Below are 27123 nucleotides of genomic sequence, written 5' to 3' on the forward strand. Positions count from 1 at the left end.
AGCTGTGGATTACATGCCTCTTGCAGCAAAATTAACCTTAAATAAAACCAGAAAAAGTGAAGGTGACTTCTACTTAGTTCTTGGTGTTTGTGAGATGTGAAGTACAATTTAATTCACAGATGGAACGGCATTTCCAAATTATCCTAAAATTAGTGCCTCCTTGAAGAGATGAATAGCACTGTTAAGCAGACTGTTCCCTGATGCACAAGCAGTGAGAACTGCCTTGCTGTACAGTCTAATCTAAGTCTAATCTTTGCAAAAATTTGCAGCTTCCCCAGCTGAGAAACTCTGAGGACCAGCACTGGATCCTCTGAACAATGCCAGCAGTGCCAGCCTATCTACAGGCTTTAATGTCTTAATTCTCATTACTTTTTAACAAATGCTACAATTTCTGTAGATAACAGGGTTGGTGGTTTATTAGATTTTTTTGTTTTGTTTTGTTTGTTTTTTTTTATTTTTGGGAAAGGGGGGAGAATTTTAAGGTATGTTATTGACTTAGTGCAAGAATAATAAACATATGACATTCTTTGATCTTTAGCTAGAAAGGCTACTATGTCCTAGGAACTTCATAATTTGTTCCAGTTATCAGGAAAAGTCTCAATTGTTGATCTGCTTGATCATTGTTATTATTTTCATAGAAATAGTGACTTCTTTCTTTTTAACCTGCCTTGTCTCAAAATAATTTTCAAGTTGACTTTCCTTTTACCTTGGGCAAGTCTGTAATGGCACCAAGTGACTGCTTGGATGATTCCATTTTCCTTACTTCAGTCTCCTTCTAAAGATAATAGTGACTCTTGCAAAATAACATATGCAACCAATGTGGATTCTTCTATAATTCATAGAAAAGTATAAAATGAAAGAAAATTATCAGAGATACTGCTTTTCAGAGAAAATATTCATCAACCACCTGCAGAAACAAATCCTTCAGTGTAATTTACCTTTCTATGTTCTTTCTATTTCAGACTAAAAATAGAAACTGCCAGTTTATTTGAAAAATTGTGAAAAATTAAGCCTGTAATTATTTTAATAGAAACTTATATAATATTTATAACCATAAATTACTAGAAGCATCGTATATTAATTAGTCAGGAGTAAAACTAGGCTCAATTGTCATCTAAGAACCAGACAGTGACTTTATCTTGTATGTAAAAATGAAATAAAAATAGATCATTCTTAGCCCTATTTTTTTTGTTAAAACTCAGCTATTTTTGTGTTGGAACAGTTCTTGATGAATTTTGTATATGATACTTCTTTTAGTATCCATGCACTCTGGACAGTAAAGTGAGCATGTAGGCTGGATACACAGAATCATCTAAAAGCAGACAAAATTCAAACTTTCTCTAGCATGCCAGCTTCTGATATTTTCCAGCAATTATTTCTGCATCTCACGATTGGATCTCTGGCAGTGAGTCCTCAATATATTTTTATTCTTCACTGGCTGCAGATTGCTCAGGCTTCACACAAAAGATTCAATCTTAAGGTACTTTCAGATGAAGTTCTTTCAACTGTGAGTAGTATAGAGTGACTGACTCATTTCAAATGTAGCCCACAGAGTAAACATGGCATATCTACTGCACTGGAAGTGGAATCTAAAAAAGAAAACCTGAGCTTAAATTGAAAATTTTTAAAAAGAAAAAAATGTGTAATTAAATGCTAGCCAAGAAATCTTTGGGTTTATTGTGTTATGCTTTAATTCTGAAATTAGCATTTTTAATCTAGTTTTGCATCACTTATTTTTAAATATTTTTTGTGGCAGTGTGTTGCCATGGTTAGAACAGAGGCAGTGTACAACAATGCCTTTGTGATGGCTGAGATGAGATGATTGCTTCTTCTGAGCTTAGGAGCTTCCTGAGCAAACCATTTTAAAGCAACAAAACTAGATATAACAAATGTGTTATTTAGACAGGTTTTGCTACATTTTATCAGACTGTCCCAAGGGACTTTGGCTTATTCTCTTATTCCCTGACTTCCAGAGTTGTCACGTAACACAATGGTGTTTAACAAATTTCATTTGGAACCTTATTGCACTCAAGGTCACTAAGATTTTCAATTGTAACCTATGCTCAGTAATCGACCTGCAGTTATTACTGCTCTCCTTTAGCATTGCAGCATAATAAAAAGGACTTCAGACAATTTTCTGAGAGAGAAAAAACCCTACAAATTATTTGTAAAACTGGGAAATGCATTATCAGTTAGTGTATGCAGGTTCTAGGCCAGTGAAGAGAGCTTTGCTGTTGTCCTCTCTAAATTTAGTACCAAGCAATTTAGAAAGCTAATTTAACATCAGATGATGTCTTGCATTTATTTTGAGGATACCTTTTGAACAGATAGATTTTAATGGAGAACATTACATGATTTTTAAGTCTATATAGAAGCCCAGATTCTTTTAATCTAATCATAACCCCTGAGCAAAGACACCCAAATTAATAGCACAGTTGCCTGGCTTCCCTCTAAAGTCAAGAGAGAGAAATGAGGAAAAATAACACAACTTACTACTGGTCTAGATCACAACATCAAGGTCCTCTCTTCCCACTGGTTGCCTGCAGAGCTTAGCATGATTTTCATTTTAGGCTATTGATTTAGATGAGAGAATACAAATTTTCTGAATATCTCATGGGATTTCAGGAGAATGTTGAGAGAAGGTCTTGTAAACAAACAATTCAATGAGTTTTCATTTAATCTCAGGTCTTAGATCTAAATGTTTTCTTGAACTCAATCTTATAGCTTTAATTTAATGACTTTAATATGCATTTTAAACTTCTCCAAATAAGGTTAATACCTTAAGAATAATCTCTCACGTTTGTCTCTCTGTTTCGGGCATCAGAGTATTTCAGCAGAAAGTATTAATTGCCAGCACAAATCAATCTTTTTCTGATGTCTCATTCTAGTACATGTAGTTAATTTAGGGCTATCAAAACACCTAAGGTATTTCATTTTTATTCCTTCTGCATGTGATAATGTCTTTTTGGGCCAGAGAGATGTTTGTGCAGGAAATCTCTCCAAAGAAGGCAAGATTGCAACCTGTATTCCAAATACAGAGAATTACTTGAGATCATTCTCTGGTGATGGCTAGGGAACATTTCCTATGTAAAGACAAGTATCCTTGAATTAGGGAAAATGCAACAATATAAGCCAAGGATGATAATGCTAACAATCTTTACTATTGAATTGAATCTATTACTTCATCCACTCAAACAGCTCTGAATAAGGGTCTGCATATGATTCCTTTTGTGGGTATTTGTCAATATGCTCCAGTAGGCATTGGAACATACCAATGAGGTTAAATCCAATGTCTGTTGAATCAAATGCAATTATATCCCTTAAATTTAATAAGCTCTGTGTCAGTCCTGTAAATTTTACAGTAGTCTGCACTATATTCTAATAGCTGTCTGAATGTAATGCCTGTGAGGCAATTTGCGGCTCACTGTTTTTATCTTGTCTTAAATAAATGGACAGGGGATTCAGAAATTTTGGAGGGAGCAAGTGTTCCTTCTTGTTTGCATAAGGCTTTGTTCTGTTAGGTAAACAAGTTCTCTAAACAAGTCCCTTAGGTCAGTGACACTTTTTAATACTGAAAAGAATTTTTTTAGTAACATTCTGTAACAGAAAACAAAATATTTGAGGTTTGGTTTGCGTTTCGTCCCTTGGAAAACAGAATTTCTCTAAATATTTTTCTCCTTTTTTTCCCCTGTAGGAATAGGAGCGAGTTTACAAAAGTACTTCAGTACCATGAAAAACAGTGCCTGTATAATAGTGACACTCAAAAATCTACATATTTCTTGCATGCTTTCATGTTTTTTTCAGATAAGTCTTGACAAGTTTGGCAGTGTTACATATTATGACTGTTGGAAATAGTCCTCATCAAAAGCAAAATGTAATGTAGTACTGGACTGTCATCTACTTATATCAGAATAATAATACCTTTAAGCCTTGTTGCTCACACTGTTCTATAAATTAATATTTGAAACCTGTAAGATTCAAGAGGTGAAGTTTGACATGCATGTTTTACAGTCTGCTATTATTTTTTTTTTTTTTTTAATCTCTCATTTTGCAGGGGAAATTAAATAAATCTTAGGGTCAGACTCAGGCGTCCTTATACATGAGCAATAACCCTGTTTTACAGGAATAGTTCTCTCAAATTATGGCAACAGGCTTTTAAGTTACTAATCAGTTTGAGGACAGGTTCCAGGCTCTGGTCAATGTTCAAATTATACTTGAAAATAAGACATTAAGAAATTCAGTTGACTGTGGCTTTTTATGTGCAACATGTATCATTATTTAAAAAGAAAATTATACACAAACATACCCACATACACATAATTAGCCCTGGTCAGCTTTGTTTTCTTTAGGAAACAACAATGAACTGAGAAATAATATCTTTAAAAGCCTTAAACATTATTATCACAATCAAAAAATTAAAAAAAAATAAATCTATGTTTAACTTCTATCACTGATCCTGGTTTGTTGAATGAAGATACTCTTATTTTTAATTTGACTTGGAATTTATTTTATTGCCATCTAACTGGCTTTCTGTAAAATAGCAAAGAAATACTATTAGCAAAAATGATTTCGATGTTTTTGTTGGCCAGCACATTTTCAAACACTCTGCACTTCAAGTGTCTAATTTATAAAAATACAGGGCACTTCATATTTAAGAATGTCTTTTTTAAGACAGTTTTTTTACTGCACTTTGAAGGCTGAGACGTTTTCAGAATCTTTACTGTAATCCTTGCCATACTCTTAAAATAGCAAAACAAAACAAAAACTCACACCCAAGCTTTCCCTATGGGTGCAATGTCATGAGCAAAATGTTGACTCCTGAGTGATAGAATATGACACACTCCAAATCCAAAAAGGATTTTACACAAAAATGCCATAGCTCATCATGTTAGTGTCTCTGTCAAACAGAAAAATTACATTTTCATGAGCAGTTGGTTACCTTTTCTGTTCAATTTATGTTTCTCTTGCATTGTAATCGTGGCATTTGATAGTGGAAAAGTTGGAGGATACAGACTAAGTAATTAATGATTTTCTAGTGTTTAGCAAGATAATGTCAATTACCTCGGTGTCACAAAGTAGGAGAGAAAAGGAAGGAAAAAGTAATTGTGAAAACAAAAATTTTAACTTCATTTTTTGCAAGAGAATAATAAAATTTTTGCTATTTAGTGATCAACAGGGCTCATGTATCAGGCATAAATTTATGTGACAGGCTGTCATCTGTGCACTATTTCTGACATGGCTTTAGGATCCAATCACAAGTTATTTAAAAGCTATCATTTTTAATTACTTACAAATAGTTCTAATGAGCATGTTTCAGAATTTTGCTATTTTAAACCCTTTTCAAAAACCTCATTAAATAAGAATTAATTTTGACATAGTTCTAAGTAAGAAATCTAAAATTATAATCATCAAACAAGCTCAACCTTGTTTCTGTAGGTGCAATAAATTTTGTTAAAGTAAGATGCAATTTGAATTAATAAAGATTCTGACATCTTTTTCTTAGTAGCTTCATGTCTACAGTGCTCAAGAAAAGGAGTATTTTACGTGTGTTTTGTAAATTCTATTCCCTGTTATGTAAATGTGTATGTATAAACTACTAAAGGATGCTAAGTAGAGACTCTTTGATTGTCTCACCTTTTGATTGTCACATCTTTGAAAAAGTTGATTTGAAAAGGAATGTCTCAATTTCTGTGTATGTATATTTTGAAGAGCAACCTCTCTAGCATTTTCATTAGCTTGAGGGCTTGGTTTAGCATTGCCAGAAATGCATATTAGGGATTAAAAACTGTTGATAACAATGTCATGGTACATGCTAGCAAAAACTTTAAATAAATATAGAATTTTAAGGAATGGGTTTTACGTATCAGGTCTTGAATGTAGATTGAATCAGATCTTATAACCTCAGCATTCGAAAGCCAAAAAAGCATTGAAATGGGTTTTTTTAATCGCTAAAGCTAAAAACTGAGGCCAGCCGAAATATTATCTATGTGAATAAACTGCTTTTATTATTTTCTATTTTTTGCTATGTTTTCTGAATAGCAGCTATAACATATAAAATATGTATTGTAAAATTTCATGTTTATTTTACCTTTCTTTAGAGGAGAATCTCATGTTCTCTTTAAAAAGCATATCTCTTTATTATTTAAAATATGACCATAACCATTTGCAATCAGATAGGTGAGACAGCTTCCCTGATTCTGGATGAGGTTTAAAAAAAAAAGAGAGATAGGCTATGTCCCATTTATCTCAATTTTAGCCTAATCTAAGGTGATGTTCTGTAGTCAGATAATTAGGTATTTGTTCAGATGCCATGGGATTTACTTTTTTGTTGGGAATTTACTTTGGAAATTAATTTGTGTTAGAAATTGTTTCTGTATACCTTGTCATCCACATTTTGCTTGTGATTATGCCTTGCTCTCCAGCCCTCCTCATAAAACAGCATTTGGGCATTTCTGGTGGATTCCCTTGGCATTGTATAATGGAGTGAGGCAGAAGAGAGGCTGGGAACTGGAGCTGGGTCCTGCTCTGCACAGCAATGGGTGAAGGATGCTGGTTTCTTGTGCCTGGGGAATGCTACCAGCCAGAAACTAGGAAGCCTTGCAGATAAATAATTGAGTCCAGCTGGCACACACAAGGGAAAGATAAAAAGCCTGCCAGAATGACACCATAGGAGAGGTCACTTAGGAGTTGTGGCTGGACTTATGAGGAAGGAAAGTATCAGGATTCTATCCAGATAAAATCTGTTCATTAAAAGTACCTTACATAAATGTGTACTAAAGGGCTTTGGACTATCTGGGAATTAATTTCAGCTGAGTTCTTGCAGGGACTATGAAGAAAAATGATATAAGGTAGTATTTTGAGATTGAAGAGAAAGATGCCTTGCTGCAGAACACAGCAGGCGCTGCACTGGACTGTGCTGTTGCCATGGATGCTCAAGGTTAATCTTATTCAGTATAAGTTTGAAGCTCTTGGTTTCCTATTTAATGTGTTAGTATTAACTGGGAATGTTTTCCAGTTACAACTAATACTGATTTTATATGATTTCTGATTTTTGGGAAGGAAGTGCTCTAATTTCAGGATGTGGGTTGTTCAAGCATCTCTAAACTCTATTTACATCTATTTACTATCAAGAATCTGGCCCTGCATTTGTCCACATGTGATATGAACTACACTTTACCCTATCATTAGCTACTAATTTTTATCTTCCTACTTTCTCCATTTAGAGAATCATGATTTTGACCAATGTGTTTCTCTCATGCTTAGGATCACATCCTCCAGTCTGCAAGCACACAGTGTGGCTGACTCCAGTTTAAGACTGATTCTTTCTTCAAGTGGGCTAATGGTGCATACCACCAGACTTCTGAGGTCAAGGCAACTTCTGATTCACTTCTGCCTTTGTGTGGCTCCAGACAGCATGAAAACTTAGGTCACTGTGAGAAAGTTGGAGTAAATTGAACATGAGAGCTTTTTTTGGTTCTTTTTGTAGGTTTGGTGGTTTGACTATTCAAGAAAAACATGCATTAGATTCATTGAACAAGAAAATACCCAAAATGTTTTGGAAATAAGAATGTAGAGTCCTCACCAAGCTCAGACTGGGTTGCTTAAGCTGTGCGGTCATGGGAGAACAAAGATGCTGTGGGGAGGTTGCCAGAATCTGTTGCAAAGCAACTGTAATAGCCATCTTCACAGTGCCTTTGCCTATAGCTAATGGAAATTTAGTACTCTAGCAAGCAAGAAGATGAACTATTAATAATGATCTCATTAAAATATGGAGCTTTTTTAAAATCTGCTTTGAATGCTAAGATCCTGAAGCACAAAAAACCACTCAGTAAACACGCAGGAATATATTTTCTCCACAGCTGACTGATGAAAATGTATCAGATTGTACTGTCTGCAATTTTACTGCTGCTGTCTCCTCAGCTTATTTGAGGTACTTGGATCTTCAGGCATTGTAGCACTGGTGATGGCTACACAGTCTGCTGCTGACAAAAATCTGATTTTTGTCCCCCAAAACACTGAGATGCAAAATAAGCATTGAATTTGTAGCATATTTGCTGGTGATTTACTTAGAAAGGTAAGAACTTAAAAGGAATTTTAATCACATTGATTTTCTTGCTGGAAGTGAAAGAGCTCCATGTAAAAAATTAGTTTTAATGGTGTTAAGTTTTAACATGTATATCTTTCAAATCCTAAATGTGCTGATCCTTTTCCTGTACTGATGACCTGGCAGTCTTGTGTGGTTATATCTTGCTAAAATAGCTTAATAGCTATGTATAATCTGAAAAATCGAGTCATTTAAAGAGTTAATAAATCTAGATCATGAGCTCCCTGGAAATGTATTTATTTTATTTAATTTTACTTAATTTTAATATTGTGCTCAAGTGTATTATTTGAACATTTAAAGTTCAGCACATGCTTTGCTGAACTATGGCTTGATTATGACTGTGGGAGAATATTTTATTACATATGCAGAGAACTGAATTCATTAGTCTTCACTATTTTCTTGCTTATTATGTAGACCCTAGGACAAGTTTTACTTTCTCCTTGAGATAAATATAAATCTTGATGGTAAAGCTGTGGATTAAACCTTCTACATTGTGTGGCCAGGTTTTGCAGTGAATGGGGAGCAGTGACAGGACTCTGTGGCTTCTGTAGGAACCTATGTGTGCTTAAAGCTTGCCCCTATGTCCAACAGAGCCAATGCCAGTCAGCTCCAAAATGGATCTGTCTCACATTGGAAAGGTTCATGGAGGATTGTCTTCCGTGGAAAGGGCGCACACTGGAGCAGGGTAAGGGTGTGAGAAGTTTTCCCCTTGAGCAGGAAGGAACAGCAGAGACCATGTGTGATGAACTGACCATGGCCCCATTCCCAGTCCTGCAGTGCTGCAGGAGGAGGAGAGAGAGAAGTTGCGTTCAAAATTGAACCAGGGAAGAAGGAAGGGGTAGGGAAAAGGTGCTTTTAAATTTTGTTTTTATTTCTCAATTCCTTTCCCTGGTTTGACTGGAAATAAATTAAATTAACTTTCTCAAGTGAAGTCTGTTTTGCTCATGATGGTAACTGGAGGGTGGTATCTCCTTGTCCTTATTCTCAACCATGAGCCTCTTGTTACATTTTCTTTCCTCTGTCCAGCTAAAGAAAGGAGTGATAGACCAGCTTTGGTGGGCACCTGGCCTCCAGCCACAACCACTTACTGTATTTGGCTAAAGATGAAGGCACCTTTTTCTTTATTTTGGAATGGTGCAGCCTGTGACTAAGTTGTTTGGTTTAGTGTCCTGTCTTGTTTTGCAAGGACATATCAAAGGAGGCTAGAGATCCAGGGTAAAACAGAAAAAAGTAATTTGTGAGTGTGTGCCAAGAAGAATACCAAAGGTCTTGAAGAGAGCCGTGGGACAACTCTGGTTGTTTACAAAGCTGTTTTTCCTAGTGTGTCGTAATGAATCTTACACAGATTTGCTGTGCCTTGTGAAGGTATAGCACAGGACTTTGAAGAAGCCTCTGTTCTCCTGATTGAGGAGTCACAGTGGCCAGTAGAGGTTTCCTGGTACATCTTAAACAGCAGAAGGCAGTACCTCTCTTTAGGCCAATTAACTGAACCTCAAATATCACGGTCAGGGAACTCAATGGGCTTCTCCCATTATTCTTTTTCTGATGTCCCCATACCTAAAGAGAGCTGACTGCTGGTCCCTTGCCCCTCCTCTGGGTGAGTCTGCTGGGGCTGCTGGTACACAAGCCAGGCCTGGGGAGTTGATCTGTCATGTCACTGCTCCATAAAACTGGCTTTCCCACAAGCACTATTGTCCCCTTGCTGAGGGACTTCTCTGTGGAGAACTAAACCGTCATGTAAGATGTACAGTCCTTGTAGACTAAGGATTCCAAGAAAGAACTGCAGCAATATTTGATAAAGGTTATATCTTGATAAGGACATATATCTTGTTATATTTCTGAAATTTTTTTTCTCTTATGCAAAACCACTTATGCCATTTTCACAAGCTAATCAGAAGTGAACTAAAGAAAAAGTTGAAGAGGATTAGTTGTGTAGGCTGGAGAAAATACGTTCATAGGTATAACATTCATAGGTATATAGTGTCAATTATTTAATCAAATTTCATTATGAAGTAAAAGGATAGCTATATGATTTAAATTATACAAAGAAGCCTTCTATTTTGACAAATGTTACAGTATTATGTGAACACAGAATGGTAAATAATAGTAAGATTGAATAAGAAAAATTTAATGTTTTTGAGACTTTATGTTTCAAGTGAAGTAAAGGCTGGGTTTACTAAATTTAATCTTCTTCTCCACAGTTTTAACAAAAATACAGAATAAATCAGATAAAAAAAAGAGAGAAAGTGTATAGTATTCTTAAATTCATAGCTATTATTATGGCTTTAAGGAAGAGAAAAATATTTATATATTTTTTAAGTATTTCTGTGGGGTTTTTTCCCTAGTAAATCAACTTGGGGAGATTATGTATACAGAATTATCATGATGAAATTTACCAACTTAGATGAGCTCTAGTCATCTTCACACAAAGAGCTCTATTAAAAAGTCTTTTACAATTTTAATAACATATCATGCAGCTATTTAATGACATTTTGATATCTTAACTGCTCATTGAATATTTACATCCCACTGCTTTTCATAGCTCATATTGCCAACAGCATGTTTTCTGTAAGTCAAACTGTTTCTGTCGCCATTTTGCAAGAAAATACAGGCAAGCCTCACAGTAGGATATTTTGAAATATTTAGTTAAGTGGAATAGTCTATTGAACAGTCATCTTTTTAAAGTAAGGGAAAGCAAAAATTATTTTATGAAGGGTATTGCAACAAATTCATTTGTATCAGACTAAATATAAAAGATGTAATAAAAACCACAGAAACTCTGAGCCAGTTGACAGATGTTTGCTGTACATACAAGTTATTGTTGCTGAAAATCTCTTAACAATTTAGCTTTAGAAAAGGCTTGCTTTGCCCAGTAACAGTTGTAATATCATAAGGTCTTGTATCACTTTGTTTTAATTAAGAGGTAATTTTTCACCAATTCCCTTAAATTAACTTTTCTGGCTACTGCTGGCCTTTCTTTCTTCCTTCAGCATTTGATAATTACTGTAACCCATCTGCCAAGGAAAATTTTAAATAAGGAACTTTCCCAGATACTCCCGATGCTGTCCACACTAATGGGGGTGTTCAGGCTGGAGCTACTCCTACAGACAGAAAAGGCATCAGTGGGATGTTCTCCATGACATTCTTTAGTTTTGGTGCTTCTCTAAGTTCATAAATCTCCTGATTTTTGACCCATGAGATCACGCACTTTTCTGAGCTTTTAGAAAATACGTGAAGAATAGAAATTAGCCGCAACTAGTATGTGGAGGGTTTTCATATCACTTGTCTTGAAGAAGAATTTGAGTGTATCAAATTGAAAGCCTACTGCTTTAGAAATTAAAGCCTACTGCTTCCTTCTACAGTAGAACTCCTACCCCTCTTTTTTAGTTCTCCTAACTGAGTCTGAAATACCATCTCTCCCAGCTTGCATGCCTATGATCCGTGGCACAGTTGTGCATTTCCACAGAAATTTGGTAGAATTTCACCTGTCACCTTGGCTTGTTTGCTCAGCTTTGAATGCTAGCTGCTTATCGTTAGGGCCTGATTTATCTGTGAGTGTGCAGTGGAAGCAGAGCAGGAGCATGCCAGGGCTCTCGCCCATATCACACAGAGCATCATGGTGGCCAGAGAAGTGCCAGGAGGCAGAATTTGGTTCTCCTGGAAGCACAGAGGACTGCAGAGGAGGAGAAATAGAGTGGAGTGCATGGTCGTCTACTTGGGGACCAGGCTGTGAGGATGAGTGTCTTGTGGAGGAGCAGCACAGTAAGAGGAGGAGTTGAGTCCCTGGGTAGTGTGTGAGCCCTCGGAGCCACTCAGTCACTCCTGTGTTTGCCAAAGCTCCAGGCTGAAACAGAATTAATGACATGGAATGGCACCAAATTGGAAATCAACTTAATTTGTAATGTACAGCAGTTCTGTTTAGTGTCCTAATTGTCCAGTGAAGAAAGACAATGCACATAATCAATATCAGTGTTGCAAGCTGAAAAATGTCACTAAGCCTGACATTGTTCTGTCTGGTGGCACTGACACAATATGTTGCTATTCCTATGAACAGGAATTCACATTGAAGTGAATTTTTATGTATTCCTAAATAATTAATATGCATAGATTTTGAAATTAGCTAATACTTTCTAGGTGAAGATAATAAATGTATTTTAATAATTCTTTTCTTCCTGCCACTTGATTTATCAATTCTTAAAATATTGAATTGCAAATGTATTATGGCTTTTTTATGTGTCTCTCTTTCATGAGAGCTGCTAGTACATTTTGTTTTTCTGTTGAGTTACATGACTTAGTGACAATCCTATTTAGTCAGGAACTTTGTGTATCATCCAGTGAAATATTAAAAGCTTTTAACTATTAAATGATTTTTATGTATATGCAGCATGCAAAGCACATCATACTGTGCACTAAGCAAATTCTTTTAACATTTTTATTACTAGAAATCTCAAATAAATAATAAATTAGTTTATAAATTCTTTTGTAGGCCTACTTAGCATAATGGCTCTGTTAATCATAAACAGAAAGGAAGTGTATTTGCTAAGACTGCTATACTTACTGAGAAAAAAAGAATAGTAGTGCTGTGTTATATGCTAACTTCTATTTTAAAAATATGTCTTTAGAGAACAGAAAACACAGAAAAGTCTGTGAAGGAGTAAAGTTAATTAGCTATAGTGGCTTTTTTCAGTAATATATCCATGGCAATTTCAAGAAAAGGTATTGAAACAGAATTCAGTTCATGGAATTCTTGTACTAAGCATGTTACTGTATTTAATTGAGGCAATGGCATTGACAGTTGATTTCTTTAAGAGATGAATAAGTGAGGCACTACTTTATACTGAATTCTTTTAAATCTACACTACTTCTTTGAATTTCACTTATGGTTCAATGTTAGCTAGTCTTTTTCTGAACATTTAACTTCAAAGAAATCTCATATGTGAAATATATTCTATTGTCAGTGACCTTTTCCTTCCTTTTCCTCTTTGGTAACTTTAGGTTTATATAAGCATGTAAACATGATAGACAGATGAGAGTGCAATCTAATTATTTTGATATTTAGTGCATTTTTTCAATTCAATCAAATAACCTGAGTTATCATTACAATGCAGCGCTCGCCTTTTCTTATATTGATAGCTTAAATTGCAAAACCTTGTTGGATGGGTGAAATCACAATTGTTATAGTAATGTCACACAGCTATTTTGTGCTAACATTTTATTTATTCTGGGAATTTTATTAATTCTGAGAATCAACCATTGCATTTGAAATGCAATGTTTACATTTCTCTCTTGTACATGATTTTTTGTGATTTTGTCTGTGTATATATGTGATATGTGCATAATTTTAAAGTGTATATTTTCACTGTTTAAGACTTTCTTAAAATAAAATAATTGCATTTTTATATTTTCAGATTTTAAAAATATATTTTCTACCTAAATGAGCACTTCTGAATTTAGTATCTAATACAGACCTTTACTGATTATATACCAGCTCTGTGAAAGAAAACACATATGGGATGTTTTCTCGGTATCTGGAGCTGCTGTTTCAGCTATCAAACTAATGGAACTGTAATGGAACACTTAGTAACAAAATTGATGGGCTGCATTCTTTTCTTTGTCACTAGATCTGTGTGGCTCCATTAGGTCTGATTTCTTCAGCTACGAGAAGAAAGAACGATGAATATGCTGGCACTTTGCTAAGTATTAGAAGGAATCTATCACTTTTTGCATTCATGAGCTAATTGACACCTTGTTATGTGCCAGCTTCAGTGAACTGATCTAAGTTAGAGAACACCTATTCTGGTATCGGTTCATTTAGAAAATAATTTATTGGTTCTAATATTTGTGTTATTCTTGGATTCATAAAAGAAGGAGGTGAAGGATATTTATTTCTTCTGTCACTGTTCATTATCACAGATGTTTCTACTAGAGGAAGTGGTTTCTCTGGGATTTTGCTGTAATCCACAGGATTTTATTTTTATTGAGCCTTTTTCCTACTACTGCACTTGCTAGTACTTGTTTCAAGGTTCAATCGTGTACAAAAGATGAAATGTAATAGCAATCATGTTTACTTTCTATTAAACTATGGATTTTTTTGAGAGATTAATTTACTGGGACAATTCTCTGTGAGACAATTTTACAGCTACCATCTAATATCAAAACCCAGTGCCACAACCTTTCTTAAAAACATGCAATCTAATCTGACACAGAAAGCTGTTCTAGGCTTTATATTTTTGTTAGGGTTATAGCTGAAACACTGTGCAGTTGCATAAGTGTTTCTATCTTAAGGATTTCTTTTGATTTTGAGGGCTGAAATATTCTTGAACTTCTCACCTTTTTCATTAGCCTTGTCGCTTTACATAGTTTTCAACATCCGTGCAAATTTGCCATTCCCAGTCTTTAAAAATGTCAGTATCATCAAACTGCAGTTGATTGGCTGATGGAATATGGGTAGTGAACTACTAGGTCTGGAAAAATTTATTGAAACTCTATGCCTGCTCAAATGGGGCCATCTCTTAAATCACTCAGGGTTTTGCCATTTTAGCAGATTTTTCATCTTATGTGCATTGGCACATTTCAGAGCCTCTCTCAGAACTGGCAAGTATCCAGCCAGCAAAATATAGTCTGAATAGACCTCTGCTGCTCCAGAACTACTCCTGACCACCCACAATGAGTTTTGTGTTACGAAACAGAAAATTTAAGAAAGAAATTTTGTATACAGCGGATGTTCCATAGTGCCATGTGAAAGGCTAGGTATAAAGCTGCTTAGCTAACCTGAACGTGAAGGAAAAAAAATATGATAACAGAGTCAGAGAATAGAAAACATTTGGAAACACTGTGATTGCTTCTATTCCTTTATATTCTTTTGGTTTGAGAAAATGTTAGTTTTTTGTGTTTGCACGTTTATCATTGTCCATGACATTTGAGACGCCTGCACAATATTGATAGAATATTAGAGACTAAAGCAAAGGTGACTACAAAACCAGAGACTGGCCTTTTAAAGTGTAGTTTTGTCACTGTTGTTGAAATTTCTCGAGTACACAGGTAGTGTGGCATTTGTAGTTTAGTTCTATTTCTAATTTGCTGGATAGCTATAATTGTTTTCTTTTAGTGGTATTTTAGGGGATTTGCACAATTTAAACATTTATTAATGAGACCAGAAGACAGGAGTGTTGACTATTCGCTAGGCTGAAATATGATGAAACAAGATCATCTTTCTTCTTAAGAAGTATATTCATACCCAAGTACTTTTTCTAGTACATCCTCAAAGAGGATTTTTTGTGTTTGACTCAATGTTAAGGGTTACTGCTGTGTTTTATTATTTTCTTCATATTATCTTTGTTTATTATTATCTTCTGTGACTGATCTAGATATTCCAAGATTTCTAATTTTAGACTTTGAAGTGTGATTATTACATAATCTGTTAGAAAGATGTAAGTGCTTGAAGTATTTTTTATGTTTTTATTGAAATAAATTTCGGTCACAGTCTCTCTAAGTCAAAATACATAGTGAGGAAATAACGAAACAGTCCATTGAATTTTCTAATTTTGATTGTTTTGGAGTTTTTTTAATGGAAGAAATAGGGAAATATGTTTATTAACATTTCATCAAAATCACCATTTTGGTTTCAGAAAAATATGGAAAGAAATATCAAGTGAGGAAAAGAAAGATAGCTTTTCTTTACTTTGCAGAAAATCAGAAAATTAAAAGTAACACCATGTTACACTCAAAACTTTGTTGTGAGTAAGCCAGGAAAATTCCATGATATGAGAAGCCACTGAGTCACTGCTGCATTAAAATCACAACACTTTACAGTGTTTTACTGACTGTTAATAGAGTAGTTCAGAGAATGATAGTACCCTTTTACATTAAAAATTATCAAATTAATTCACAGGTCTCATCAAAATAATTTAAGAATGTCCCACAACCACTTTCAAGTATCTTTTTTTATCTCAGTGGTCATGCTGCCCCTTTGGATCCCAAGGTTGGTGGTACCCATCCTCCTCAAAAAGACTTCTCATTAGTTGCTGGTACCCTGAATTCTTCATTAGAATTGTGATGTCAATGATTTCTTCTTTCTCAATTTCCACTAATTTAGCACATTTTCTATCTTTTTTCCTTATACTTTATTTTTTACACTCTTTTTATATTCTTATGTTTTACACCGTTTTTCTCTGTGCTCACCTTAAAACCTTTTGACAATCAGTTATTTTTTAAATGGCCATTGCTAGGTTTCTTCAGTCTGTTTTTATTATCTCATGTGTGCAGTCCAGTATACCTCATTATTATTTGCAAATCACAAATACTTCATCCTATACAAAATATTTACTTTTTAATGTACATGAAAAAACTCTGATTATACCACAATATTATGCAAATATAAGCTAATAGAAGCGATATAAGCAATACTATAACAAATTAGTCAATAGTCACCTGATCATTAGAAAATTTGTTGCAGCTAAACAAGCTGAATCAAAACTCCAGGCAAAAGAAGTAAGTTCAGACAAATCCTGAGAAATTAATCTCGAGGCCTTGCAGAGCCAATACGAGATCTACAGCTTATTAATGGCAGTGGCTATGCCAAATTGCAGGGCTATGATACAGCTACTAACATCCTTGCATTTGTGTTTTGTCTCTTTGTCTTATTGCATGTTTGGAATTGTTCAAAATGCACATGAATGGGACACATGGTGATATGGTTTAGTGGTGAACAGTGACTTAATGGTTGAAGTCAATGACCTTAGAGGTCTTTGTCAGTCTAAGTAGTCTTTAGTTCTATGATTCTATGGTTATTACTTCCAAACAGAAAACTGACAAGTTAGGAAGTCTAACTTTTTCTAAAGTTTTAAGTTTGGATTTTTTGTTTCTGCAGTGCTGTTTCTCAGGCTGTATATATAGTGGTGTTTTTTATTTTTGTTTCAGAGTTGTTACAGAGTTTGAAATCTTGGCTGTTAAAGGTATGGCAAAGTAAAGACAGCTTAAGGAAAAAAGAAACAAGGAAAAGTCTGTGGGGAATGTTCCTAAACCAAAGTGAACTCATGACTAGGAGCTGCAGTACTTGAATTTAGCTGTTTGAGTAGACTTTACATTCTCTGGGAAAGCTGAGAATACCCTTATTAGGGTGTGGTGATTTCATACCAGCCAGCAGCCCAGCAACTGCTGGCTCACTCCCCCACCAGCAGAGACTGGAAGAGATTTGGAAAGGTAAAAGCTGGAAAAGTTGTGGATTGAGATAAAGAGAGTTCAATGGTAGAAGCAAAAGCCATGCATGGAAGCAAACTGAAACAAAGAATTAGTTCACTGCTTCCGTCTGCCATCTCAGGGAGAGCAGGGCCCCATCACATGTAATGGTGACTTGAAAACTCAAACACCATCACTCCAAGCCTTCCGTTCTTCCTACTTTTCCCAACTTTACATACTGAGCATGATGTCATATAGTCTGGAATAAACCTTTGGTCAGTTGGGGTGACCTGTCCTGGCTGCGTCTCCGTCCAACATCTCAGTCATCCCCAGTCTCCTTGCCAGTAGCAGTGGCAGTACAAAAAGCAGAAAAAGCCTTGGGTCTGTGTAAACCCTGCTCAGCAATAAAAAAACCACCCCCCCCCCCCCCCCCCCCAAAAAAAAAAAACACAAAAAAACAAAACAACAAAAAAACCCCCTCTATTTTATCACTCCTGTGTTCAGCACAAGTCCAAAACATAGTCTAATGCCAGCCACAGTGAGGAGAATTATCTCTACCCCAGCCAAAACCTGCATAGGATCACACCCTTATTTGGACTTTCCCTTTTCTTGAGATCCAAACAGAATACCTCTCATTTCCATAGAAATTTTGATGTGCTCCACTGTATGCTACATGTATACAGACTCTTGCACAGTCTGAGTACTACTTTTCCCATTTTCATGATGTATTTTAGAACCAGAGGAAGTGATAATATTGTAAGACTTCATACTAATAAAGGTGCTTTATCCAAGCCTATTAGGACAAAATGGGCAAGATGGTTGTAAGTACCACCGCAGATAGCACTATCAGTCTTAGGCTTATCTTTTCCTAATGGGGTGCCAAAAGTAATCAGTTTCCATACAACTAACATACTAACAACAAGCAGACACTGAGGAAATATGCTTTTAGCACAGTAACAGTGTCAAAACAGTTTTATTAATTCAAAATTTACTTTGCAGATAAAATTGCTGTGTTAACGAAGTGACTTCTTAGTTGTTCAAATTATTATTCAAAGATTAAAAAAAAAATTTAAACAGCTCAGCTTAGGCACAATAATATGGATTTAATTCAATGTAGTGGCTGTTATTGCCACAGCAAGAATAACCAATAGGTTATAATGTAGAAATAACCCAAATTATTTAATTGCTGGCATCTCTGTGATGGAAAGGAAACATGTTCCTCAAAGAACTTATACCTGTAAAGTACTGATTTTTCTTATAGTTAATACAGTGTTTCAAGGGGATAAACTTATTTTCTTACGTAAAGGGAGAGAAGAATGTATATAAGTGAAGTGATTGATAGATTATCTCAGTATTTCACTGTTGCGACAGATGGTGTAGCCTTTTAGTTCACTCTTCTGAGTTCATTCATATCTAACCTTGATGAGGTTAAATCCATTAACAAGGGCAGGTTATTCTCTGCGAACAATTCTTTTTTTCCTCAGTGAAATTCATGGCTGCTCTGGTAAGTACAGAATAATAATAGGCAACGGAAAAAAGTTATGGTTGTTTGCAGAAGTCAAAACATCAAGGTGCTTTTAAAGTGAACCTGTAAGTTATTATAAAAGAAGTCCTATAGCATCAGTTTAATTTGTTATTTAGCAAAGGTTTCCATCACCCAACAATATCTGGTTTTGCTTTTTAGCTCTAGTCATGTTGTAAATCATGTTTATAGGAAAGAGACTTTATTAGTTTCAAGGTAGATGATGGTCAGTAGAAGTAATCCTCTGGGCAAAATTATTCCCAGCCTCAGCTTAAAACATGTTTTGATTCATTTATTATATTCACAGTCAGTTTGCAGACCTCCTGCTGACATCAGTAACAAGCAATGTACTGAGAAAAACACAGAGCTTTGAAAATGAGATGTTATTTGTGTTTGTAAAGAGTATTCTAACATTTTTCCTCTGTACTAATGCTGTCACATTTTATATGCAGCTGTGGGATTTGCTGTGGTTTTATATTTTGGCACCAGCCTGTAATGTGTGTGCTATCATGCTATATGCTCAGGGAAAAAAACCAACATGGTAATATTACATTTGCAGCCCCCTTTATGGGTTAATTAGGATAAAAGATGTTGTGAATTCCATAAATATCAACCAAACTACACAGAAGTGTGTCAAGACATTAAAAAAATGATGCTCAATGCAATTGAAAAAGAACTGTCACTTAGCAGCCTGTTCTTTGCTTAAATGCAGGGGAAAAAACTGCAAAAGATCTGGGAAAAAAGTGGTCCCTGCAAGGGATCGAGCTAGTGAAATACGATAGGAGACTTCAATTCAGTGATCCACTTCAGATTCTTTTGGATATCATGGGTTATTAAGTAACCAAATTATATTCAAGTAATTCAGCACCTGCTTCATCAAGCTACAGAATATGGAATTAGATATATACCACTTCAGCTTCACTGATTTGATTATGTAGTAGAGAGAGACTGGTGAATATACATTAATCCTATGAAATTAAATCAAGAAAATTAGCTGAAGATATTCCTAGGGGCCTATTTGGTGTCTATTTTCATAAAATGCTGAATTACCTGCTTACTAAAATCACTTTTTTTTTTTTTTTTTTTTTTTTTTTTTTTTTTTTTTTTTGTAATGAGAAATGGAGTGGAACTGAGTTTACATAGGAATTTAAGCAGCAAAGTACAAGTTCAAACCAGAAATCCATTTTATTCCTTGCTCTTACAACAGCCAATACCAGATCATTGAAATATAAGAATAGAGCAAGTTTCCATTTTTTGCCTTGGTGGTTCCTAATATGGAGCATAGAGACTATACTGTTTGTTTATGGTCAATTACCTGTGTTGGATTTTGCTTCCATCATCTTTTTTTGCTATTTTTTTTGTCACTTCACTTGCTTGTATAATGTATGCAAGTATGATATAATGCTGCATATATTGAAAAGCATTTCCTTTTTCTTGGCTCAAAAAATTCTTTAGGATAGTGTCATTGATATTTCCTTGTTCTTATAAGAAACAATGACATAAGAGTCAAATAAAGCCTATGCATTTTTTAATCCATGCAATTACTAATTCTGTAGATCTTATAACACTGTTGTCTGTTTAGGAGTCTGAATTATTCTATCTTTTCACAGATATTACAGTATTTCTAACCATAATTTTGTTCTGTTCATAACTTTTCTCTTGGTGCTGGATGCTTATTACATGATATTTTTTCTACAAGTCTAAACAAATAATTTAAGATGCAAAAGTTTATGCTGCAGGGTTTTCAAATTAAGTGATATTAACTCCATAGAAGAAGACTTAATTTCAGTGTTAAGTATGGACTGTCTTACCTCAGTCTGAAATTATGACTGCTCTATTCTTACTCTTAGTCTAGCCATTTTCATACCATATATGAAAAGTGTCTTGTTTATAATTTACTGAAGATTTTCTAAGTAATTCTGTTTTTTATGCTATGTTATGTCTGATTCATTTATAAGCAATATCAGAATTGAATTTTATTTTGATTTATTAAACTAAAATATTAGTGTAGTAAAATTACTGAAATAAACAATAATAAATAATAAGATGGTAAAACATGTTTGCAAAACATATGAATTAGGTTTCATAAGTAGTCCTAGCACTTCAGAAGTTCTTGATCTGTAGAGAAATACATTTTCATCCTTAGGGGAATCTTTACAATTCATAGTCATTTTCATTTTCAGTTGAAGACAAAATGTTTTGAAGGAGAGTGATAAATAATAAACACAGCATGTTTAGAAAAGCCAGTATCCTGGTGTGGTTAGAACACATGGCTCAAATCCAAGACAAAGATTCTGTTGAACTTATTCAAAATAGATACTTAAAATTTGTTCTCTGGACCCAGAATAGCTAATAACCAAAAAGCTTTGTGATGATTATAGAATGCCTCACCTTTTTTCCTTGAAAATGAAAAAAAAACCATTCTTAGTTCTTAGAACCCATTCTGTGTTCTTACAGACAGTGCATTTCAGCAAGCTGTTTTGAGTTCCAAAAAACAATGTTTTATAAAAAAAAAATCATTTGTTACAAAGACATTTTCTTTTCCCCTCATTACACGCATGAGAGAGTACTCACTCTTCTGCTTTGTATTCTCCCACTGCTCTAACAAATCTAAATGTGCTTTGTATTTTTCACATACTGATTTATTTGCATTATCTATTAACATCTCTGGTTTATATTTTGGTTGCAGGTTTCTCTTGGACTTCTACATGCCCGAGCTACTCACATTCTCTGGCCTCCACATCGCTGGCAGAAGTTACAGCCAGTGCTGCCTCCGGAGCGCAAACCACTCCACAGAGAGCAGGAGTGACCTGAAGGCTCAGGCGGCAAAACTCGGGCATGAAGTTCAGCCAGAAGGAGCTGCAGTGGTTATACCATGATCTGTAAGAGCTTTGCCAAGTGCTTTGACATCAGTGTCATATCAACAGATACATATGACATCTTAATGTTACAATGCCACCAGAAATTCTTCAAGTTTTTTTTGTTTGTTTGTTCTATTGTTTGGTGGGTTTTTAAAATCTCTAACTTTAGGGCATTGTATATTAATCCAGTTTGAAATAATAATTAGTTGTAGAAGAACTGAATGTTCTTTTTTTTTTTTTTTTTTTTTTTTTTTTTTTTTTTTTTTTTTTCTGGAAACAGTAACATCCTTGGCTTATGTCAGTACTTATGCTTCTCTGGACAAGAAATTATTAAAACTTTCAATAAACTATTTTGATCTTTTATATTCAGTCTGTTCCTTTTATAACTGCATGGAAACTTTATAATTAATGATTACATATGAAAAAAGAAAAAAACACCTGAAATATGTATACTTTGTATTGCCTATAATTACTAGCAATGAAGAATCAGTAATTCTGTAGGTGAAAAGTTTTTAATGCAGTTTATTTCTATTATTAAACTGAATACATATTACTTATTTCTATTTTCTTTTTTTAAGATAAAAAAATAATTTGTTTGATATAAATATTCCATGTATATCTTTCTGAATTAGATATTCAGTCAAAATGTACAAATGATATTAAATTATCTGAAGGCAGTGTTTAATTAATTTTTCTAGTAGAGTAAATCTTCGTTAGTACTGATTGCCACATTTCTTTGAAACTATGTAATTAGATAAGAAATATGCAATTAATATTCTAGTATATAGTTAGTGTTATAAATATACTCTGTGAATAGGCAGTAAAGCTTCTGCACACATTGTAAGTGAAAACAACTTGGAAAATGACACATTTTCAATGACAAATCAATATGATCCAGCTTATGTTCATATTTATTGAATTTTACTTCACATTGGCTAGTACTTAAAAAATTTAACACACCACACAAAATATTTTTTAACATTTTCAGCTACAAACATGCAATTATCAGAACTTCAAGCAAGATTAGTCTATAGCTCTTTGAATGCATACCTCTGCCTTGTGAGTTTGATGACAGTTTCTATCACTATGAAAACTATCTATTACAATCTAACTTCTTAAGTGCTCCAGCTCTGTAGACTCTCTGAATACTTTATTTGCTATGTGTCAGGATCTTTCTTTGTTCCAAAAAGGTGTTCTACGGGTCTCTGAACACTCTTACTTAAACTAATGTGGTTTGTTTGGGTATTATTGCGGTAAATTCAGAATTATTCAGGGACAGAAGGAGAATCCAGGGAACTACATGCCAATAAGCCTGCCCTTATGCTGGGGAATGTTATGGAATGTTAGGGGGTCAGGCTCAGCCAGCATGGGTTTAGGAATAGCAGGTCCTGTTTGGCCAACCTGATCACATTTTATGACCTTCCTAGTGGATGACGGAAAAGTTGTGGATATTTACATGGACTTCAGTAAAATCTTTGACACTGTGTCCCACAGCATTCTCATGGGCAAGCTGGCAGCCCACAGCTTGAACAGGTGCTCTCTTCACTGAGGTAAAAAACTGTATTCTTCTGTCTATATTTTTCCACCCTTTATCCTCCCCAAATCATCCCCATTTTACTGACTTTGATCCCCTAAACACCTCAGAAATCTTGTGCAGTTCTAAAATGCTCTCTGCCCTGCACACCACAGCAAAACCTTTCAAAGCAGGAAGTATCAAGATTGGCCCACATGGCCACACATTTAAGGGTGGTGTTATTTAATTGATATATTTGGGTTTCAAGCTTCAAATATGAAACATCAAATGAGAAACCTGTTCTGGAAGTAATGAAATCAGTAGCAAAATTATCATGATCATCATTAATAGCTTTCTAAGCCTCTTCGCAGGCCTTCTGCGTTTTGGTTCTGGCTTATATCTGTAATGCAATAAGGTATGATTTCATGGGAGTTAAATAAGAATGAGCACAAGTAAGGAGTAGGACACTAAGAAATGAAAGGATGACAGGATATTTTAAAGCCTTTTAGTATTTTAAGAGTCACATAAATAGCTTCCTATGGCCCAAGAGAGAGAGAGACTAGTCTGCCAGACTGCACTTGTAGAGCAAGGAGAGATATTGCAAAAAGATCTGGAATTGGTACTCTTAGCAGACATGTACAAGTACATCTGAAAAAGTGACAGAGCAAAGCTGCGTATCTCAGCAGCACAGCCTCATACAGAAAACCAAAACAGCAACTGAGAAAGAGGAAAGCTGGTGTAGGTAAAGAATGATCATCTCATGAATCTAAGGGTCTTCAATTAGGTTGTCAGGATTTCCTGTGACAAGGAAACATCATAGCATAGAAGATGTGCTGAAGTTCATTTCTTCCATCTATTCATCCTTTAGGATAACATACCTAGATGATGCAACATGAATACTGGCAATCTGTCATTGCACGCACAAAGAACTAGCTGTTCAGGTCTGAAGCAATTGCAAAATGGATAATTTAGTTCAGAACTACCCAAGGAGAAAAGAACTATCCAAGAAAATAGACTGTGCTTTAGTAAACAGTTTACACTGCCTGGATCCTCAAGTATTAACACTGATGAAATACATCACATAATACAATCACAAGACATATGAACTCAAAGTACCACAGTATAGTCAAGTGATGACATATATCAGTTCTTCCAATACAGATTTTAATTTTTACATATGTTTTTCATTCCTTTAGGTTTGTTTACCAGGCAAATCTGACAGAGCTCTGAACACTTTCAGCATATTACAAATAGCTCAACTGTCAGAAGTATCTTTCTGTAGTTGTACTGCTCAGGTGTCAAGCAGCTGATGAACCTGCATGCTCTTGCACAACTTCAGTTATCCTTTGGTATTTTACTATAACGTGGAATAATTCTCTCACTTTGGAGTATTTTACTATCACTACTATTATGATCAAGGAAATTATAGCTCTCTTCCTTTCCATGCTGACATAGTCTATTTTATCACGGTCTATTTAGCATCTTATCCAAGGTCATAAGATACACAGGATAGATTTGGAAAAAAGTCCCAGAATTTTCTAGATCTAGATTGATTGTCTATCATTTACTGTCAGTCATTACCTTGAACAGTTAATGAAAAAATGTACATTTTGTGATAAAAAATACAAATCTTAATGAATTTAAAAGATCAGTGAAAACCAAAATTCTGAGTAGACAGCTTAGCCTTCCACAATTGTGAGATAAAAAGATGAGTCTAGAGCTAAAGTTTCCTGTGGCATTATAGGCTCATAGAATATGTAATGTGGCCATAAGAGTGGTGAATATCTTAGGATATGTCCTTCTAAAAATACCCAGATTCACCCCAAACCCCTGGGTTTGTGTCCATAGCATGCAGCAGGCCTTTCTCACCATCCTATAGAAGCTATGCTTTTGGGCAGAAATAAATTGAAGTCATTGAAAAAATCTAGAAAACAAAAGGTACAAAACCACATGGCAGTGGCCTAGGGAATAGACTGGGAATCCCAGAGGTCACAGAGCTAAGTTCTCATCACTTCATCTGTACTCCTTTTCAGTAACTCTGTGTGAATTAAATGCTCAGACTGTTAAATCTGGTACCACAACTACAAATTTAATTTCAGGTAGTGTTTTGCAGTGGGTTTTAATTAAAATAATTATTGCGTAACCTATTGTGGAAGTTTTAGCAGTACACCTTATGACCCTGAATGCTGTGGGGTTATTTATTTAGATTTTAGTTTGTGAAATAAAAGATAAACCAGAAGATGATTTATGCAGCTGCACCTCAAGAGACTTTTAAGCAGAATGTTACACAGAAAATATTGCCAATACTTAAACTATGTCATAATTTGAATATTTTCCTGATTGAAATTCATTAATTTTGTTCTGGGATGAAGGGTTCATCTTTGGAAAATTTAGTAGTTAACACCCCAAAGGTGTAGAATATTTTAAAAATGCAGCAGCTGTATGTGAATAGCAGGTTACCCCAAGCATGCAGTAAAGAAAGCTTTAATATATTAAAAAAAAATTGTGATAACTTGTTGGAACTATATTAACCTACCATGTTATGTACTATCTTCCTTTTCCATCCCACTCACAAATGTCTCAGCATTTTATTTAACATCTAACCTTTTCTCATATCCTCCTATTAAATGTCAAAATTGAATTTTACGTCCTTTGGGAGCTAAACATACCATAGCCGTATTTTTTTTCCTTACATGCATTTCAAGTAATAAATGAAACATAGAACAGCAATTTTTTTTTAGCAATCCTCACGGTTCCATCTATTTGATTACAAGTATTAATCAGACAAATGGTCCTGTATTCTGTAGGACTTGATTGCCTCAGGATCTAACATCAGGCTTTAGTACTTAACTTTCTAACCTGCTTTTGATGAGCCTGTAATTAAAAAAATGCATTTCCTTTATTCTCCTTTCTTCCCTCATTATGAATGGATGGTTTCTAAATCTGACATGAAATATCTTAAGGGTTTAGATAGTAGTCCATTTGTCCAGTAACCTGTTCCTGACAGAGGTTAGTAAGTTATACTTCCAATAATGAAGAGTTTGGAATAACCTGCCAAAAGGGAAATTACTTTTCAGCCCCAGGCAGTTAGTGTTATGCCCTGGGGCATGAAGGTTTAAATTTCTTACTTATCTTATATCATTTCTAATGTAACTGAACATTCCACTATCTATATAAATGTTTAATGCTCTTCTTTAACAGCAACATCTGAAAAGTCTGTTTGTAAACAGAAAACAGCTGAGTAAAGTCTGAAAGTTTTATCTTTAGCTGCTGTTTACTTGCTCTATCCCCTATGTTAAATTGGGAGCAATTATAATAGTTGCTATAATGTTTGGTTGCTATCATTTAGTTGCTACATTGGAACCATATTACAATGTTAGGAAGTAAATTAAAAAATCAATTATATTAACAAGTGAAGTCTTTTAAAATACGGGCTAAACACAATAGTAACCAGCAAGTTCAACAAAAATAGGGGTTTCTGTTCTCTCTATACAGTTGATTAAACTTATTTGGGTCACCAACCAGCGCAATTCCAAATCTTGCATTGAGTCTTCAGTAACCAGGTGCCAAAAGTGAAAGTGCCTGTTCTTTAGTGGTTTACTTTTTAAAGAATTTTGAAAATCAGGTGGTTTTTGTTTTAAGTCATCTGAAATGAAATGTCTGTCTTGCAAAATCACTAGTCAATATTAATAATCAAGGTCACAATAGTAAGTTTGAATATATTTTCTCTTTTCATAACTGACTAAAAATAAGAAAATTATTTCCTTGACCTTTTCTCTATTAATGACCTGTAATTCAAATAGGCCCTTCTCAGTAACAGAACAAAATTTTTAAGGACACAGAAAACCTCTGATGAGATTTTCTAAAAATACCTAAAATACTTTATTGCACAAGGAGATACATTGTCTTGATTGGAAGGCAATGGAACTTTTTATGCTAAATAATT

The 27123-nt window shown here is 34.7% G+C and overlaps 1 protein-coding gene across 1 annotated transcript in view; it reads left to right on the forward strand.

Annotated features, from left to right (window-relative positions):
- IMMP2L (inner mitochondrial membrane peptidase subunit 2) overlaps positions 1–21873 on the forward strand; it is a 405886-nt gene extending 384013 nt beyond the window's left edge. Inside the window, exon 6 of the mRNA XM_066319018.1 lies at positions 21493–21873. Within this exon, the coding sequence (XP_066175115.1) occupies positions 21493–21612 (120 nt within the window). The 3' untranslated portion in view covers positions 21613–21873. The remainder of the gene's footprint in view (positions 1–21492) is intronic.
- The last annotated feature ends 5250 nt before the right edge of the window (positions 21874–27123 follow it).

The sequence above is a fragment of the Sylvia atricapilla genome, chromosome 5 (genome assembly GCF_009819655.1).
Source record: "Sylvia atricapilla isolate bSylAtr1 chromosome 5, bSylAtr1.pri, whole genome shotgun sequence".
Taxonomy (NCBI): Eukaryota; Metazoa; Chordata; class Aves; order Passeriformes; family Sylviidae; genus Sylvia; species Sylvia atricapilla.